The 21,077-nt window shown below is 39.5% G+C and overlaps 1 protein-coding gene across 1 annotated transcript in view; it reads right to left on the reverse strand.

The window, feature by feature from the left end:
- ADGRV1 (adhesion G protein-coupled receptor V1) overlaps positions 1 to 21,077 on the reverse strand; it is a 284,217-nt gene that overhangs the window by 35,702 nt on the left and 227,438 nt on the right. Inside the window, exon 88 of the mRNA XM_050912471.1 lies at positions 4,624 to 4,745. Coding sequence (XP_050768428.1) covers positions 4,624 to 4,745 — 122 coding nt within the window. The remainder of the gene's footprint in view (positions 1 to 4,623; positions 4,746 to 21,077) is intronic.

Genomic DNA, 21,077 nt, shown 5'->3' on the forward strand with positions numbered 1-21,077 from the left:
CCTCATCCCAGCCCCTCTGCAAACAATGGGTAGAGATCCACCCACCGCCCTGAACTTTGGATCCATTGAACGGCAAATATGCCGCTGATGACGTTAGCTATATAAACCAGAAACACTCCCCTAGTTGCATGAAAAACACGGTGATCGTTTAGACGAGTATAGCGTATGCAAAACAGCTTGTGAAATTCTAACCTTTAGAGAGAAGCACATCAGACAGCAGCTTATTCCTTCACTCCTGACCCCAGCAAATATCTTGTGAATAAATCCACGAAGGCAATCATATGTAAAGAAAAGAGGTAAATGCTCCTCTCAGTTTTGCAAGTGAAAAGATAAGGAGCCAAGGCCTTTCACACGAGAGCATGGAGTATGTTTCTACAACACAGACGCTGCCTGGGTAGGATAATCAGGAGCATACTGCCGAGGAACTCAAAACATCAGATATCCCAAACACACTTCTTAGCTTTTTCCTTTCATGCTTTTCTAAATTTATTTTTTATTTTGTAAATCAGCTATTGTCCCCCCATACGGCACTTTGCATGTTTATTCCTGAAGTTACAGGGAAACGGTTGCTTTCCTCTCCATGCACTAGAATAGCTCGTACTATAAACTCGTCTCTGATGGGAAACATTTCCCACAGGAAGTGCTCGGAAACAATCTGTCCTTAGTAGATGATTTTTCTATCAAGTGCATTTCCTAGGATATGTATGTCATAAGGCTAAACAACTAAATGGGATAACATGCATCGTCCTTCCAATCTCCTGAGTTGAATGCATTTGGATATCCAAAACATTTTAATGGGTCATGTTCTGCTTCGTTACGCAGTCTGCAGCTCCTGAGCAGCAGGGAAGCAGGTCTCTGTTTCTCGTAAACTATTTCACGTCCTCTTTCCTGTTGGGGCAAAGCTCTTAATGAACACGGAATTGCTTTCCAGCTGAAACAGGGCATGTTGTATAACAGAAATGCCCACCAATAAATGGAAAACTGCCTTTTATTGCAGAAAAATGGCCTTGTTTTAACAATCATTATCAATTCTGAGAGCTGATAAAGACATAACGCACGGGAATGAGATGCCAACAGCACGCACTAAAAGACAGCTAGTTCCTCTCGAAATTATCATGAAAATGTGTTATCCACTGTTAAGCACCATTTTCCTCTCCTGTTCCCAAACAGCCAGGCTGAGATTAAAGCTTCAAAGGACACCTGCGAAGGCTGTCCATGTCGTGGATGAACCTGGCTCCGCAGAGCCTGCAGGCCAGAAGGACCTCTCAGCAGGGAGCCTGTGCGCCCCGAGACCAGCCCCTCGTTAGCGGGAGCGTGGTCTGCAAAAGCTTTACACAGCTATACCTGCTTACAGCAAAACCTTCATTTATTCAGTATTCAATATCTGTAATGCATGATTTTCTTCTGCACAAACAGTTTGCGTACTGACATTTTCTCTAATTAAGACAATTTGGTGCATCTGGTTATTTGATGAAAAGCATAGATTAAGGAAATTTACAGACTCTTCACCTTGTTCCTTCCCTGTTTTTCATTTCATGCTGCATGTCTGGTCACCTGAATCACACGTCAGTTTTTCTGTTTCCTGATTAGATAAATGGTAACTTTAAAACAGGAGAACAAGATATGTGGGGTGGTTATTTAAAATGGGGGGGGTGTTCCAGGAAATGTTTTTTAAACGTGGTTTTTTTTGTAGAGATTTACAAAGCACTGAAGACAATCACCTATTAAAGCAAACAAATACAAAACCTGTAGTACTGTGAAAGAGCTACTCCATTTTTTTTACTGTTCTCAGGGTACCCAACACTAAAAAGGTATCTTTTCCTTTTATATATTTTGTAACTTTATACTTTAAAAAGCAATTTCCAATATCTAGTAATAAAAGGTAGTGGATACTGTAATGATTACATTTTATGTCTGAAAATTCCAGCAAAGGATAAAAAATGTTTTTAAAATGTGAAGTGTGAAGTTCTTGAGCTCTTCATAGCTAGAAGGAAAAGTTTTTATTTACCACTGTTTGAGTTGGAGCTCCAGACCTGCACTTTTTAATTTAAAACATTAACCAGGAAGAGATTATACATTTGAAGTTTTTGCATCTCCTTTCAATAAAGGAACATTTATTTTATATTTGAGGTTTTACAGATTCTCTAGGGCTAGGAATAACAAAAATAACAGATTTCTCCTTTTGATGTGGAAGATCAGTATTGATGTAATTTGAATGGAGATGCTGTGGTATCTTCTGCAGGCCCATTGACACCTACAGTTATTCCCCAGATATTACCATCTATTATCAGGGCAAGAAGCCAGATGAATTGATTCCAATACAAAAGAGACAATATCTATTGGTGAAGTAGTTGCTTGTGTTGGTAGAGAGTTAAAGGAAGAATTATGGGCAGAAGGGCAATGCGGGCAGTCTGGCATCGCCACGAGTTTGAAACCAAGGCTGTGCTCCATGCGTGGTGTTGCACAGCAATGATAACAACATAAGGCAAGCCAGGCAGGGGAGGGTGAAGCTTGTAGTATTTGATTTCTTAATTTTTCATTTCCTAGCTCCTCTGAAGGATTTCAGACAAAGTTTCTGAATATATATTTCCTAGCTGTCTAACTGAGGGTGGAGATGCAACCGGGGACATGCCTCTGAAAGATTAGAAATGCACTTGCCAATAGAGGTTATTTGATCCTTGTGCACGACCTGCTGCAGGATACAGCTGACAGAAGAGTATAGCTCTTGACAGTAAAAGTTATTTACGTCAGGTCCTTGAGTACCAAAACAATACATACAGAAATATGTATGCTTTTAGTTGCATGAAATTATGGTATAAATATTTCTGAAATTGTAATACCCCCAAAAAAGTTCCAGCAGAAGCACAGAAGAGTTATGTACTACCTACGTAAGTCTTATTGGCATTTAACTTTTGTATGGACAAGCAATGCTGATAAGAGACCGGTCAACAATCAAAGAATAGCCAACGAAAAAAAAATTACTTCCTGAAGTTCAAAGATTTTAGAGTGCATGAATGGAAAGAAAACTACGTAAAGAGCATTAAATTTAACCAACTGAAAAACTTCACATAGATTGAGAAAAGCAAATATTTCTGGTACCATCTCACTTTTAGCTGGATCTAAACAAAATCCTAACTTTGGAGTCATTCAGTGGTGCATCTCTAATAGCAGTCATGACTTTTAAACATTATTCTAGGCATGCTTTTATATCTGTGTTTTCCATATCACCTGCTATCATACTGGACCACTAGTGCAATAAATCCCCCACAGACCTTGTGGGCCTCATATTTTACACGACTAGCTTTCAACATCCTGTTTTACTTCTTGATCCTATTACATGAATTGGTGTCTTGAAACTGGCAACATTAATTAAAAATACAATAATTCCATGGCTTTGAACTTTACTAGAGTAAAATGAAATTTCAAGTTGTATAAAGCAGACTAATATAAAGTCTCTTCTGGCAATTACACAGAATGGTCAACATTCTGGCCAAGAATGGTAATTTTCACAGAGTACTCATATCCCTCTTCTCTAAATACGCACTGGCAATAAAGTAATTTTATTTTAAAGCAAATATCCATGCATATTACAGTGCTCTGGCACTGTTTTACCTCTGCCACAAAATCTCCGTTATAACAAATTACCCTTTTTAAAAATTTGTATCCAAGATAGATCTATGTAACACAAACCCAGATTGGATTCTAGTAATAATTCTTTGTAGAGAGACAGTAAGGAAGGATATATATCTACCTGTACGTACACAAACGTCACCACACATTTATGCTCTATATCAGTGCATTAAGTTTCACTATAAGGCTGCAGTAGTTAAAGCTGTAATGCTAAAACTCCCATGGGGGTTTGCCTGTACTCTGAGATTTTGCAGGGGGAGAGGAAAGGGAGTGAATGTGCTTTGGTACTACTGCCAGTCGTGCAGAGCTGTGGCAGTCTCACTGCAAAAAAGCAATGTATGTCTATGCTGTAGACAATTACTACAGCAAATCTATCCACCTAACTTCACAGAAAGCACTTACATGTGTAAAATTTTGCAAGGGGCTATTTGCATTTTTTATAACTAATAATCAACATCTAGTCTATATTTGATTTTTTCAGTGAAAAGATCTTTGCTTTACCAATATGTGTGCTGTATGAGAAAAGCTAAGCCTCAAGGCTCACCTCTCATAATGGAAAAAATTTCAATATTAGGGTTATATAATTTTAAATCTTTGTGAGTTTGTTTTTTTTTTTATTAGAGTTAACAGATACAGAAAATTGAAATAGTGTTTTTGCAAAGGCTACAGATATTTCAGTTTTACTGGTATAATTATCTCAGTAACACATTACATACAGAAGCAAGCAATTTTCTTTCCCAGTGTATTAGCTATGAAATTAAATCTATGCAATTATACTGCTATTGTTTCAAAACAATGCACCCCTTGCTTTAATACGCATTCTGTATGTTAATTTGAGAAATAAACAGAATACATAATTAACACTTCCACCGTGTCACAATGTGTTTCTGCGTGTTGTTCAGCTGGTGAAGCTGAAATGCCAAACATGTTGTGAGCGGTGGAGATGTCCCCCAGCTCTGCAAGAGGACCGGAGGAAAAGACGCCAGCTCTTACCTGCAGGCTGTTGAAGATGATGAAGAAGACTAACATCCAGAGGTGCCGGTAAGCCATGTGCAGTCCTCCCCACAGCCAGGTGACGGAAATCAGGGCAAAGAGGTACAAGACCAAGGGGATCTCTGAAAACCACAAACACAGCATTTCAGCTGGCGCGCCCTGGGAAGAACACTTTTTAAAGCATTACCGACGCAGGACCCGGTTTCGCCGTCTCTGGCCAACCTTGGAGTTCGTTCTCCAGCGATGGGCAGCCCTTCTCCTGCCCCAGCTGGGTGGGGGTCCCAGGGCTTTCGGGACCCCCCCTGAGGCCAGGAGACAAGCAGAAGGGCACGGCCAGCTGGAGGACTGGGATGTTGGGGATCAGGGGTGCACAGCCCAGCTCAGCAAACCAGGCACGGGTGCTTTGCAGGTGGGAAGAGCACACACGGAGTCAGAAAATGTGCTGACCTTGGGGGAAGCACGGGAGAACTCTTGGCAAATCCTGGAAATTTTGAGAGGATTGTCAAGAATTGAGAGGAAAAGGAAAAGAACAAAAGCATTATCAATACAAAAACTGCCACGGCTCTGGCAGATTATAGAATTATATAGAAATTATAAGAATAGCTTATTCTCTGATTTGTTGTTACTTTCACTGCAAGCCGAACATGAGAAGGCATCTGACCCTGTAAAATTTTAAGTGACAACCTCCACTCAGTCGAGGAGCCCCTCAAAGACAGACTTTGCACCAGTTAACTTCATTCACCTTAAAAAAAAAGTGCAGAATCCGTCCTTAAGCATGCACACATACAGCTGCATTTTATATTCCCTACTGTATTTACAGCGCAAAAGATTTAAGGAATGCTGGCAGGAAGATGTCTGCGTGGACAAAGTTTGCAAAAAGGAAAGCAGAAGTTAGCTTTTGCCCCCACCCGCTCCTGTGGCCGACAGCCAGGTACACCACGCAGGCCCCCCGTGTTGACCGTATTCGCGGCAGACTTCAAAGTCCATGTTTGCCCAGGTCTGCACACTTCAGGGGCAGAGGTGCTCGGCCAGGCATTGCCCCTCTCCGCATTAGTCATGCAGCATCAGCAAAGAGCAGGGACACACTCTTCACAGGCATTGTTCCAGAAACAGCATTTTGGGAGCACTTCAGGCATTTTGTTTAATACTGTACAAATTGTAAGTGCTTTCTGAATGCAGGCAACAGCCAAAGTCAAGACTACCTTCCAGCGAGGCAGGCAGTAGTTGCTTCAGGGTTATAACTATTGCTTTGGCAGAAATGCATGTGTATGGTTTTATAAACAAGGGAATGACTTGAAGCGAAGCACAATGTGAGGAGGTACTATGATCCTAAAGTTTCCCTTATTAAAGCCTAATACTGTTCAGTAAAACCTGGGGTGCAAACCTGGGCTGTCCTGCAAGCACTGTTTGATAGTGTGACATAACTTTTAACAAAGATATGTATTTCCTTAGTGAATTAGAATGAGATACTGTGTTACACATGAAAATTAACATTATGCTAGGGTAGTGGTAACCTAGGACTAGAGGTAATAAAACCGAAGTATTATAATAAACTTAGTTCTTTGGAACAGTTAACAAGGCCTTGCTTTTTCTGTGGGGAAAAAAAAAACCCTACCTGTTTTTACTGGAAAATAACAACGAACATTAGAGCATTAAGAAAATCAGATTCCCTAAGTAAAGGTGTTTGAAACCTCAGCTCTAATCATCATTAAGGTACTCCCATTCTGCCCTTTATGTCTGAGGACATGATATAAATCCTCTCCAGTTTGGCCATTTGTAAATAGTGCTATTTCCGTGCGTGCAGGATTGCAAGTTTGCTTGCAGTGTGTGGGAGGATGCAGTGCTGTGAGCCCTAGGCAGCTAGGGACCTCTAGTAGGACTTGAGGAGGCATCGTGGGTGGGTATTGGTGCCTTAGAATGGCATTAGATCTAAAGGAGATCAAAAGGATCTGTACATGATCAGTACATACAACACAGGCCTTGTGGAAGACCCATTCCTTATGAAGAGAAAGCTGGAGGCCAGACTGGATAACCTTGGTTGTCTCAAATGACAATGAATGCCCATTAAGCACCTGAATCACTGCTCCCAGGGCGAGGTGAGGTCTGGCCAAAATTTACTAAAGGTCTGAGGCTTCCCAAGGATCCCCAATTCAGAACGTAACACTAATAATACATATGTATTTTTCAGAGCAGCATCAGGGGAAAGAAGATTAAGGCATTATACCTCCTTTATTTGTCTGGGAGGAACTTGATTTTCTTAGATGAATAGAATGAAGATGCAACGTATTTCTCACGCCACACTCCAGAGTCACTAGTATCCCTTACACACAAAGCACCCGTCTCAAAGTCCCTTGGGCAAAATGGAAAAATTCCTTGTGGCTTTGACGGATGTTGAAACAAGCTTTTCTTTAACAGCTACTAATATACATGACGAACATCACAATGCTTTTACAATAATTAAAAATGCAAAGCCCTCTTAGGTACCAGGTAGTACAGTAAGAAGCAGAGCATTAAGTATTTCTCTTTATCCCACATTGCATACAATAATGAATCCAAACACTTATTAGATGTGTACTTAATAATGTTCACAAAAAAACCAGCAAAGAACTGGCAACCTCAAAGTTTTTGAGGTTATAATGAAGGAATTTACCAAAATAAAAAATAAGACAACACATCAAAAAATGTCGCTTTTTGTAAATGTAATCGTAAAGGTAAATTCAGTAATTATCTGTAGAGCAACTCATTAATTTATTTGTGCACATATATTAATTGAATGATATAATCTTTTTGTTTAAATCTCAAAATCATGCAAAAAATTTCAGCTGCTTATGAAATTCAACTGATATAATGGACTGGCAACTAATGATCACTAATGCATACAATTCTAAATGCTGTGCATAGACCAAAGCAAACAATGAAGAGAATTGTCTCGGGAAGTTCGAATAATGATTTGGCTTTTGCATTACTTTGCAATACAGTTCAACTAAGTTGGGGGGCAGGTGAGAGAAGAAAGGAAATTGCGGGAGGACAAACCGCTGGCAGTAGAACATGCCAAAAGTTAACACCACGATTGCTGCTTTTAGTGCATAAACATCACCTAAGGAAAAATACCACGATATAACTCATAACCTAGCATCTCTAGATTGTTGAAATCATAGATCGCTGAAATAGCTGTTTAGATGCAGCTGAAGGAAATGGAGCAATATGATATCTAGATCATATACTTTTGAGGTACAATGATCTGACTTTATTACCTTCAAATGTGTGTCAGGGGGAAATTTGATAAAGTCAGTGCCATCTCACCAGAATAAAACTACCACAGGTAAAACCAGAATCAAGCTTACTGAATCTAACAAGATCTCTGTGGAGTGTATCTTGAGTAATTCTGATAAAAGCTTATGTAAAGAATGCTACTCGTACAAACATGTCAATTTAAATATGCATTTGTGCTGGTTTTGGCTGGGGTAGAGTTAATTTTCTTCATAGTAGCTGGTATGGGCCTATGTTTTGGATTTGTGCTGAAAACAGTGTCGATAATTCCGGGATGCTTTCGTTATGGCTGAGCAGTGCTTACACAGCGTCAAGGCCTTTGCTGCTCCTCACCCCAGCCCACCCGCGAGGAGGCTGGGGGTGCACAAGGAGCTGGGAGGGGACACAGCCGGGACAGCTGATCCCAGCTTCCCAGAGGGATATTCCAGACCATGTGACGTCATGTTCAGCATATACAGCTGGGGGAAGAAGAAGGAAGTTTGGAGTGATGGCATTTGTCTTCCCAAGTAACTGTTACGCATGATGGAGCCCTGCTTTCCTGGAGCTGGCTGAACACCCGCCTGCCCATGGGAAGCAGTGAATGAATTCCTTGTTTTGCTTTGCTTGCACGCACGGCTTTTGCTTTACTTATCAAACTGTCTTTATCTCAACCCACGAGTTTTCTCACTTTTACTCTTCCGATTCTCTCCCCCATCCCACCGGGGGTGAGGGAGTGAGCGGCTGTGTGGGGCTTAGTTGCCGGCTGTAGTTAAACCACAATAGCATTATAACAAGAAAAAAAGTCTAAAGATACCTGCTTTTTGCCACATGCTGAATATTGGTCCAGTCTACAATTCTGCTTTTATCTTTGTCAGTAACAATTGCTTCATTATCAGTATCATAAAGGGTTAATACAGAGTTGAAACTTTGGCAGCATTTAAAGTCTCAGCTGTTTGAATTCTCTTCACCCATTTTGTTCAGACAATTTGTTGTATTTTGATCAAACAAAAGCTCAATAACTAAAACAAACATATCAGAAAATCAGTAACAATTTCTTTTAAGTTCATAAAAACAGCACTGCATAAAGGAAAAGGATGCCAGTAAACAGGCTTGAAATGAACCAAAATAGACAGTCTAGTTATCTGTGGTTTTCTTTCATAGGGAAAGAAAACTAACAACCCCCTCCCAAACAAACTCAAAGGGTATTTCTGGGCAGATGAACCTTCACTGACATGAATTTTACTCTAAATTCAAGTGCAAGCAGTTGCCTTTAGACTGCTTGAGTAAACTTTAGCAGATAAAAGACTGCCATGGAGTAGTCAACTCATCATCATCAGTGTGATGTAACTGAGACACTGTCAAGCAGCTCTGTTGGGTATTATATATTCAAACCATGCTGGTCCACTTTTTTTTTACACCATTACCACACCTTTTTTTAGTACTAGGAATGATGAAAGATTTTATTTAAGCAACAGTCAGTCCACCCACTTCTTACATATATATATATGTATATATGCATATATCACCATCCTGACTGTTCATGCTTCTTCCTGAAATATCTCCCCTCTTCCCTAACTACAAGCTTAAGAAACATTGGCAGAGTTGACAACTCAATACAGATAAATGCAGCTTATGTAGCTCTAGTTGCAGTTTTTTGGAGTTTGAAAACTTACCATAGTCCAGCTTGGTATTTGATCAGGTGAAATGACATACATTCAATTTACCAAACAACTAAATGTGCCTACTGTTTCTCACTTCTTCCCCATTGCTAAGAAAAGATTATTTTCCGTATTAACTTATCTATAAAATTTATTTTTCTGCAATGCTTACTGTTCTGAGGGCTGTGGTACCTTGTAATCAGTTTTTATGGGTGGCAAAACTGTAGTTTTACTACAGTAGGAGAGTCCTTAGAGTAAACACAAAATTTTGTCCAGTGATTTACATAAAAACAATGCTGGTGAGAATTTGAAAGACAGGCTGCAATATTTTCATGACAGCTTTGGATTAGATTATGAAATTCATGAACCAGGAAAAGCATTAAAATGACGGAAAAACTCAATTACCTCAACAGGAACCTAAAAGGAGCCGTACTGGATATGAAAAAAAGTTTTTCTGGCCTTGCCTCCAACAAGGGCCAAAAAAGGTGGCCAGATGTGATACTTCTCCCAGCAATTTTCCCATTTACAACTCAGGAGCTTCCTGAACCAGACACAGTTTCTTTCTGTTTAGTAATCTTCAGGGGACTTCTCTTTCACAAACTCATGTTGAACCAATTATGGTGAACTTTGATAATTCAGAGTATCCAGTGGCAAGGAACTCCACAAGAATAGCATAAGATTCAGGTAATAAAATGCCAGATTGCTCAGCTGAAACAGCTGTCAGCCTTGCATTTGTTGTTTGGTTTCCTTATAGCAGAAGCAAGAACAAGAAATAGAAGGAAACAAAAAACCCAGAACATTTCTAAACAGCTATGCTTTCACCTAGAGTGGTTTTAAATCTGTAACAAAATAAACCCACACAATTTTGTATTTCTGAAATAAACCCCACAAAGAAAATAAAGACTATGGTGACAGTTTTAAGTTTCATCTTCTGCCGTGCTATAAGACATCTGTACTGACCTACGCAGAGAAATAATCTGATGATGAGGCTTATGTGTCTACACCTACACCTCCTGCAACCTAAGCAGGTTGCAGTAGCTTACTGAGGTCCACAAAGAAGTTTACCACCACAGGACTGTGGTCCAGTCAGCCTCTGCATGACTTCTTCAGAAATGAGAACTGCAATGGTTGTCACATCTATGTATGTGCCCGAAAGGACTGGAAAAACGGTGAGAAATACTAAATTTTACAACACAGGATGAGACTGCCTAAACTTTATTCGTAGCTGGGGCCTGGAATAGATTCTACCAGTTGAACAGTGCTGGTTCAGACACTGCAGAGAAAGAAAAATAAAGGAGAAATAATTTTCCAGTTTCAAAAGCATTCTGTATACTAATTCCCTTCACATGCAGGATACACCTGTTTTGGAAAGCATGGGAAGGAGATACCTGCCAACCTCTGCCCCTGCACCTGACAGCACTAAGAGCCATGCGGCCTCCCGGTAGTCCTCTTGGTAGTCCAAGGCTGGGAGGATGAGGAGGAATGAAGAAGAAAAAAGTGGAAGCAGCTGCAAAAAGGAAGAAGAAGATGATGCGGAGCCTTGCAGCGTTCCCCATCGCGATCCACTGTCACACCTTTGATGGTTCACCTAATGGCAAGTTGAAGATTGAGGTGGATTCGTGTATGTCATTGTAATTTCACCTAATGATGGCACAGGTCACACGACTAACCTGTCTTATCCCTGTGTAGCGCCTATTGATTATGAAAGAATAATTTGATGGTGCCTGCCACAACCTATTTTACCAGGGAGGGAGGCAGCAGTGGAAATCCTCCTACACAATTTCAGTCAACAACTGCCCACGGTGCATAGTAAACGGTTTTTAAAAATGCCTTCTTGCTATATATGTTATACTTTACAGTTAGGAAAAACAATAGATGAGCACTTGGGCAGAGAGAAAACCTACTATGTGAATGAACCAATGACTCACTTGAACAAAGGCATCAAAACAGAAATAAATCATAAGCCCTATGAAATGATGATCAGCTCATTGCTCTGGAGAAAATCTGTAGCACCACTAGAAAAAGTAGCTGAAATGAACTATAAAAACAACACACTGCCTTTACGGATTACCAGCACTGGAACTCTCTTCAGGACACCAGGATTAGTCCCTTCAGAATACCACGTTCAGTCAAGCAGGTGGGTTTTGATGATGTTTTTGCAATTGGTACCCAGAAAAAAGCATAACTTTTCAGTTTGAATTAGATTATATATTTCAGAAGGCAATACATTATCTCCTTCCTAGAACAGACATGTAACTCAAAAGAAAATAAGCTTCATATTCTGGAATTGCCACTTTAATGTTTCTTCTGTCTGTAGAGTTAGAACTACTCCTTAACTATGTATTCAGTCTGTTTCATTACAAAACTGTCAGGTAGACTACCTGAAGGTTTTCTTCCTTCCTTCCACACCTAATATTATAGATAAAATTCTCCAGGACAACGAATATGAGCAGTGAAAAATGTTTAATCAAATAGAAATTAATAAAACTGGAAATAATTAAATAATATTAAAACTCTGAAGTGTAATGCTGAGTATGTCTTTGCAGAAAACATCTAGATGATTTAACTATGGAAAATAAAGAATGCACTATGCTTTCCTAACGTATCCAAATGTTTGTATTCTCACCACTGTGTTGGCCTGTATTATGTCTTTTTCTATTGCCTGAAGTGTTTAATTTTTTTCTAAAAATAGGAAAGTCAATAAAAGAAGCAATTAAATAATATGGCTTTAATCATCTTCTGAGTTTACCTATAAATATTTACTATGTGTCTTCCCCTTAGGTTGTTAAACTGATAATGGAACTTTAATTGCTTTTAATTGTTCTTGGCTAGACATGAAGACCTACTGCAAAACCTGAAAGATCTTTACAAACATTTTTTCCTAGATGATGGGGGATAATGTATTGCTTCACAGAATTTCACCAATTTGTGGGGGACCTAAATTAGTAAAACATTTACAGACTATTGCTTAAGAAGTCATGGGTTAAACTTAGCAACAGAACTACGAAAATGCCACAAAACCAATTTTTTTCACAATAAGCTTGAATAACAGTGTTCCAAATCCTGCTGGCTCCATTTTCAATTGCTTTTGACAACTGCTGTAGAAAAGGAGTTTGGTAACAGGATTTTGTGGCCAAAACAAAGAAGCTAACAGATTTCCTCATAGAGTTCAAGGGAGAAAATACCACCACCAACAACATGCAATCAGTGACTCATGACAAAACCTCTGACTCCAGATTGGGACTGTTAAAGATGTGCAGAATTTAACAGTAGCTGATACTGAAGATCAGAAAGCTGGTAGGTACATGTCCATGAAATCCAATTGGGCGAAATTGTTCATCGACAATTTGTAAAAATAGGAAGCAGTAAACCCGTTGTTAGCATATTATTTTTGGGTCATTTATATTTTTTGATCTGCTGCTCCTTGTGGCAAGGAAGGGTTTGAAATTAAAGAATACCTCCTAAAAGAGAAGCACACCTCCCATTAAGCATAAAGTCTACATCACTACTACAAAATCATAGAAGATTGGCGCCTCTAACCTTTCCACTAAATCTGTTTTTCAGCAAACTTTCTCATATATCTTTAAGACACTTTATGGTATAATCAAATGAAAGACTAGGTATCTTATTATAGCTTATGCTATTACTATTATGCAGGGAACATGGCAAATCGCAGAACAACAGCAAATCAGAAAAGAAAGAAAAATTTGAACCTACTTATCCCCATATAATAAAATTATTTAGAAATATTATGCAAAATATTAAATGACTGCTAAATTCACAACTGTACAGGCATACCTCATGCAAATTAACTTGCTTCTGCAGATTTCTTTAAAGGAAGAAAGCTAATTTGGGCATGTGAAGCACAGTGCAATCTAAATTACATGCATGCAGATGATGCATTTAAGATATTATCTTATTCAGATCTTTGTTCTTTATTTCAGCTTGTAATAATGCTTGTGCATTTTGTCTTAACTGTATTTGTAAAAATCTCAGAGGCAAAGATTTGTTTTTCTCTTACTTACAAAAAAGAAGAGCCCCTGGAGCCGTATGAAGACTAAAATATTATATCCAATGTGTGACTGTGATGAATACTGTGAATACTGTACATAACTCTTAGTAGGTAGCCAACATCTGGTTCTTGATTTCTGGATGCATATTGTCATCTCGAGATGAAAGTACTCCTGCAATTCAGTGTTCCTTCGATTCCCTTAGATACATGATATGTATCTTATAATCTGAGATAAACATTTTAGCATATAGCTCACAGGATAAGGAAGACATGTAACTACAGGTTTAGATATACATTCTCACTTAGAATCAAAAGCCCTGTCCTCAGCACCATTTCCTGGGCACAGAAGCATGGCTGGAATGTCCTGCACTTGTATTTTGTACAGCTAATTTGTTTCTTGAGAAGATCAGATGGTAGTAGATATAGGTGGACCATCCAACACCTTCTGTCATGATCAGGAATTGCATACTTCTAAGACAATAATTATATTAAAGAAATTTATATGAAGGAATATGCAAGAAGGTAGTTAAAATTTTACAGCTAAATATCCAAGGCATTCTTCATGAAGTTCTATTTTTGGCAACATAAAGTTTTAATCTTTAAATTAATTCTGGCACATTTACAATGATGATATCTGAATCAGGTAAGTTCTACTGCCTATTTATGTGTAGGGCACAAAAATTATGCCACTACATGTTGTTCAATAAACAGAGGTAATCTATTCACAAAGGTATTATCAGAAAAAAATGCAGGTGATTTTTCAATTCAAATTTTTCTGTTATGTTTTCAAATCTTTTTGTGAAATTATGAAAGGTTGGCAAACAGTTGGAAAATAAAATGATGTGTATTGGATTGTTGCCTTATTCATCTCCAATTTCTATATTTGCATATTAGGACTGTCAAGAAAAAACCATCTCTTATATATGCCTATTTCAGCCTCCTGTTATTTCAGCCAAATACAACCATCCTGCTTTATGCCACCTGATTTCCTTCAAAAGCAGTCTTTCTTGTTCCAAACTTAAATATTAGTTCACCCAGAGGCTGTTTATCCAATGCACACTTCTGACTTGGCTCCTGTCAAGGCTAACTTTTGAGAAGTTAGTTTCTATATATAGCAGAATAATCAGTCAACAGAACATGTTTGCTGAAAGGCTGGCAAACGGAACCAGTTCAAACTGAAGTCTCTTTTCTAGCAAACTCAATGCATATCTTTGAAAGAGTATACTAGAGGTAGAGCTGACATTCTTTCTAAATCAGCTTTCATACTACTTTCCAACACTCACTTTTGAGGAGGAAGAGCTGCCTGCTCCAAGAGAAAATTAATTCTTGACTCTCCCATTGCCCTTTCTTCTAGCCTTCTACTGTTGAGGAAAATTCCCTGACCTAAGCAAGCTATATCAATCACCATGTAAGACAACACGACTAGTAACAGAGCAATTCTGGAGCAGTAAAAAAGAATGTGAGAGGGCAGCATCATGTATTTGGTGTTCCAGACAGGGCAATGAGAAGTGTGCATGTTGCTCAAATTAGAATTCGGCAAATTCTATTTATTTGTGTTTATTCTCCACTACAACCTTGTTTTAATCATATTCTTTTACAGTGATATCCCAGGCGTAAGAAAAAAGTATGATAAGCTCTCTGGGAAGATCACAGACCACTGCCAAAGGAATTGGCAACAATTACTAAAAGCAGAATTTTGCTGGGCTAGCTGTCCTTGGGTCATGATGTTTTCTTCAAAGCCTGGAAACTACCAGAACAGGGTATGAGAGATGTGACTCTACTCAAGAGTACCCAGGATAAATCTAGAGGACTGTCCTGGTCTCAGCTGGGACAGAGTTAACTCTCTTCTTAGTAGCCGGTACAGTGCTGTGTTTTGGATTTAGTGTGAGAATGATGTTGATAACACACTGATGTTTTAGTTGTTGCTAAGGAGCGCTTATCTTAAGCCAAGGACTTTTCAGTTTCCCATGCTCTGCCAGCAAGGAGGTGTGCAAGGAGCTGGGAGGGAGCACGGCCGGGGCAGCTGACCCCAACTAGCCAAAGGGCTATTCTATACCATGGAACGTCATGCCCAGTATATAAACTGGGGGAGCTGGCCAGGAGGGGTGGATCGCGGCTCTGGCATCGGTCAGCGGGTGGTGAGCAATTGCACTGTGCATCACTGGGTTTTTTTTTCCTTCCCCCGCCCCTCCTTTCTTTTTTTTTGTTATATTCCTTTTCATTTCTACTATTATTACTATTATTGTATTGTATTATTATTATTGTTAATATTATATTTTATTTTAGTTATTAAACTGTTCTTATCTCAATCCATGAGTTCTGCCTTCTTTCCTGATTCTCCTCCCCATCCCACTGGGAGCAGGGAGGCAGGGACAGGGAGTGAGGGAGCAGCTGTGTGATGCTTGGCTGCTGACTGGGGTTAAACCACAACAAGGACTAGGAAGAATATATGCATGACAGAAAAGAAGGTACAACTAATAAATGAATATCTGTGTATAGATATATGTAAAAACCCCCAAATATATCCTATAGTTTTCCAAGAAACTATATAACCATGTACAAACAGATGCTCTTTGCAGTTACCAAGGGACAAAATTTTTCTCTTAGATATGTATGGTGAAACCCAGCATTGTTATTCTGCTCTTAGTGACAAAAACACATGGAAGTCCCCTTTAGTGTGGGTAACAACAAACTCTCTGCTTCTACAGACAGAACAAAATAGTAAAACACAGTACTGCTACCTAAGTTCAGGAAGACGTTTTACTACAGCAGATATAGAATTTATTCTAATAGCTGTAGAAGACTAATCTGGTAGCCCTCTATGATGGAGTGGCCACATTGGTAGATAAGGGAAGAGCAACTGATGTCACCTATCTTGACTCCTCTAAGGTCTTTGACATGGTCCCACACAACATCCTTGTCTCTAAATTGGAGAGATATGGGTTTGACGGATGGACTACTTGATGGATAAGGAATTGGCTGGATGGCCACATCCAAAGAATTGCGGTCAACGGCTCAATGTCCAAATGCAGATCAGTAACAAGTGGTGTCCTTCAGGGGTCTGTACTGGGACCAGTACTGTTCAATATCTTTATTAATAACATAGACAGTGGGATCGAGTGCGCCTTCAGCAAGTTTGTGGATGATACCAAGCTGAGTGGTGTAGTTGATATGCTTGACGGAGGGGATGCCGTCCAGAGGGACCCTGACAGCCTGGAGAAGTGGGCCCATGTGTACCTCATGAGGTTCAACAAGGCCAAGTGCAAGGTCCTGCACCTGGGTCAGGGCAATCACCAGTATCAGTACAGACTGGGAGGTGAAGAACTGAGAGCAGCCCTGCAGAGAAGGACTTGGGGATATTGGCAGATGAAAAGCTGGACATGAGCCAGCAATGTGCAATGGCAACCCAGAAGGCCAACGGCATCCTGAGCGTGGCCAGCAGGTCAAGGGAGGTGATTCTGCTCCTCTACTCCACTCTGGTGAGACCCCACCTGCAGTACTGCGTCCAGCTCTGGGGTCCCCAGCACAAGAAAGACATGGACCGGTTGGAGCGGGTCCAGAGGAGGCCACTAACGTGATCAGAGGGATGGAACACCTCTGCTGTGAGGAAAGGCTGAGAGAGTTAGGGTTGTTCACCCTGGAGAAGAGAAGGCTCTGGGGACACCTTAGTCTGGCCTTTCAATATTTAAAAGGTCTTATAAAAAAGACGGAGAAAGACTTTTTACCAGGGCCTGTAGTGACAGGACAAGGGGCAACGGTTTTAAAATGAAAGAAGGTAGATTTAGAATGGATAAAAGGAAGAAATTTTTTACGATAAGGGTGGTAAGACATAGGAACAAGTTGTCCAGAGAAGTTGTGGATGTCCCGTCTTCAGAAGTGTTCAAGGTCAGGCTGGATGCAGCTTTAAGCACCGTGACCTAGTGGAAGATGTCCCTGCCTATGGCAGGAGGGTTGGACTAGATAATCTTTAAAGGTCCCTTCCAACCCAAACCATTCTATGATTCTGTGATTCTAGATAGTTCAAGATGAACCTTATTTGCAAGGTAAGCTTCAGAGTATTCCAACAGTAGGAGAAAAGAGAGTAAGAAAAATTTTGACTCAATTTTTAACTTACCCACTTATGTAGGCAATTTATTTGGAAAAAAATCCGAGGATACACTACAAATGAGGATAAACTTTGCTGTTTCTATTCCTGTTAAATTTCTATTAAAGTTAGTAATAGCCTTCCTCAAGTAGAGATCACAAATATGGAACTTCAGAATTACCACCTATAGTTTAAGAGGCTTTTCCTACAATCTATGAAACGACCAAAAGAATATACACTTAGAAGCAGATAACATTTTTTTTTTCTTTCAAATCTGCATATCCAGCCCCTTTTTCTGTTTTATGGTAATATGCAAGCCAGTGACCTTGCTATTTTATTTTTATTGACAACATTCAGTAATGTTTTGCATGAATTATTGCAGAATCCACACGCGGTCATCTGTATCACACTGCAATTTTAACTATCTTCTAACTGAATGATTCCCAAAAAGGGAGTAAACAGTACTAGTTCAAATATTCACATGCAAATAGGTGTTTCTATGAATATCTATGTATAAATGATAATTACATGTCTATATATGCCATTTTCTCCTTTCTGCAAAACTCTTTGCTTTCTGGAATTTAAATCATAGAATCATGAGCAGGTGTCCACAATTACTAGTAAAAGTAAAAGCATATTAAAAATATTTTTGTCTATGTTTACAGCTCTCTACACTTGATATGTTTACAGTGTCATTCACTTGGCATTTTATTCTCTCTCTAGAAAGGGTAACCAATGGAGAGCAGACAATTTTCCAAAGTAGCGATTTTTTTTTTCCACACCCCCCCCCATTACTTACTGCACTGTTCGAAGTGGGGAATTTTGGGTACCAAACCTCAGGCTGGAGGCTGGGAAAGGTGTTTTTGCTGTAGGAATTCATTGTTGTGGGTGACTGAACAGGGAGTAAATCAGTATGGGGATGACAGCCAGAGACGAGCTAGGATAAGACAGTAGACATAGACAACTTGCTTGGTAGCTCCAACTTTTCTCTGGTTTTGGACGAAACAGAGAGAAACCCTGGCATATTCATTGCCATAACAAAACAGCAAAATACTGGGCGCCTGTGCAACTTAAGGAGGCAACGTTGCCAAAAGACCTCCCCACCCCATAGGATCTTGTAAGTCGCACTGAAGCCAGAACTCGGTGCGGGTGTGATCCAGGATCCCCTCTCTGTTGCAGAAGCAAGATATCATCAGGCAGCTGATTGCAGGCAGCTTTGCCATTATGAAAAATGTTGTTTCCCACAGCATCCTCTGAGATGGCTGCAATAACAGCACTGAAGCAGGAGCAGGTCCCACTGAGTTTGTAAGAACATGGAGTCAGTGGAGTGAACTTCTCCAAGAGTGGGTCATATGGTAAGATTCAAAATTTAAAAGTAGGAGGAGGTCTTAGCACTGCAAACCACCTTTGAATATGTCTTTAAAAGCACAATATACCCATAAAACATTAAAAATAATGTAAATATACTACCACCATCTCAAATTTCAGGAGAGAAATATTCAGTCAGAAAGTCAGAGGCCTTTAGTTAACAGTTAGAACCATGTTATCTAGTTATAGGCAACATTACAAACTACAGAAATCACCAATCTTTCTTTCTGGAAGCTTACACTATAAACACAGCTCCACAGAGAGCCCTTATACAACCCTAGGCACTGTAAACCTCAGCAGGCAGCTCTTTTTCTTCTCTAAAACAGTCTCTCTCCAACTTGCTCTCACCCACACTGCATGAGGTACTTTCATTTGTGCTTGCAAAAGCCCTATGGTAGCAAAACACCAGTTTGCCATGCAAGTGCACAAGCAGTAAAAGTTACAACCTGCTTTTGAAAAAAAAAAAAAAAAATTATTGACATTTTACTGAACACGTCTCTTCCTGATTTTTTTTCTTTTCTTCTGAGACCCCAGTATGCTCTATACCATTTTCTGGACTCTATTGGAGAAAGACAACACCCTAAATCCTATGTTAAATCAAACAAAGTTTTGTCTCAACCCTATTATTTCATGTCCTTATGTCATGCAGATATAACTCCTATTAGTACTTTCTGCCATTTTGCATACTGACTTTATTTATGGTATTGTTTCAATATTCAGTATTTTTTTCCTTTGGTTTAACTGCTCGGAGACAAGCCTTAACCTTCAACATATGAATACGGAATCTCCATCCTTAGAGATACTAAAAAAAAGATATTAAATAAGGAGCCACCTTTGTGATTGCTCCAGGCAGTCCCTTTCATATCAGAAAGAAATGAAAGAGTAAAGTGCAGCTAAGGTCTTGAGTATCATACTTATAAGCTGTGTTTATCAGACCTTATCCAAATTCATATAGCTCTCAGTTAAGCTGACATTTTGTAATTAAGAAATTAATATTTGAAGAAATGTCTAGAAAATAAATACTTAATATTTATTTTCATTTTCTCATCAAAGGAATATATTTCTATAACCCAAATGTTAAAAAAACCCACAACCCCTCCTTTCATAACACAATTAGCACTGCAAATTTGAGCATTTGAACAAGACAGCTACTCTTCATAAATCTGAACAGTTACAAGCCCTGGACTACTCAATGGAATTTTTTAATAATCCACTGTCACTTTTAAGTTCAGATGATATTTATTTAATGAATTGGGAAAAATGATTCAAGAATCTTTCATAAGTTTATAAAATCTAACTGGCTTCATGCAGTCAGGGAGAAAATAGATACACTTTTATTAAAATCTGTATATTTGCACTTGTTTATAAAACTCAGATTTTTTTCCAAAAACACCGTGAAAACAAAAGAAATATTCTAAGCTTCCCACAGAGTGTCCTATTATTATGGTATTGGTCTAAACGGCTGCAACTTTATTTTGGGAACATTATTGTATTTGAAATTGTTCTGACAGAGGAGACCGACCGATACTTCCTGTTTTGCACGAGACAGATCTTTTCTTTCAAGCACGTTTCAGTTGCGAGCAGCACTGGGAAATTTCAAAACAGAAACATTAACCCCAAATACTCCAACAGGCAGCCTGCGCGCGACTGTGCAGCCACTGAACACACCGCAAAACACAAGGGCCAGGAGCTGTGCCCATCACCCGGGGCCGAGCGGAGGAGCACAGCGTGGGTTCATACGTTATCGCTGCCCCGCACGCAGGGAATCACTGCTCCTGAGCAGCCCCAGCCCTCCCTGGGACAGGGCTGTTTGGTACCCCCAAAACCAGGCATGGGGACACAGTGCTCCCATCAGGGTGATGCTGTGTTTTATCTTTACCGGACTAGACGTAACCAGTGACACTAATTTCTTGGTTTAGGCTTAACACATTTTTATCCTCCTAAGGCAGTGAAGCATCTGCATAACTTTCACCATTAAAGTACTTTCACAGACCTCAAAGGGACCACGAGCATGCTTAATCTTAAACAAATGCGTAGGTATCTATTGAACTGTGGTTTCTAGTGGGGTTTTCTGAACTGGCGA

Source organism: Gymnogyps californianus, chromosome Z, assembly GCF_018139145.2.
Source record: "Gymnogyps californianus isolate 813 chromosome Z, ASM1813914v2, whole genome shotgun sequence".
NCBI lineage: Eukaryota > Metazoa > Chordata > Aves > Accipitriformes > Cathartidae > Gymnogyps > Gymnogyps californianus.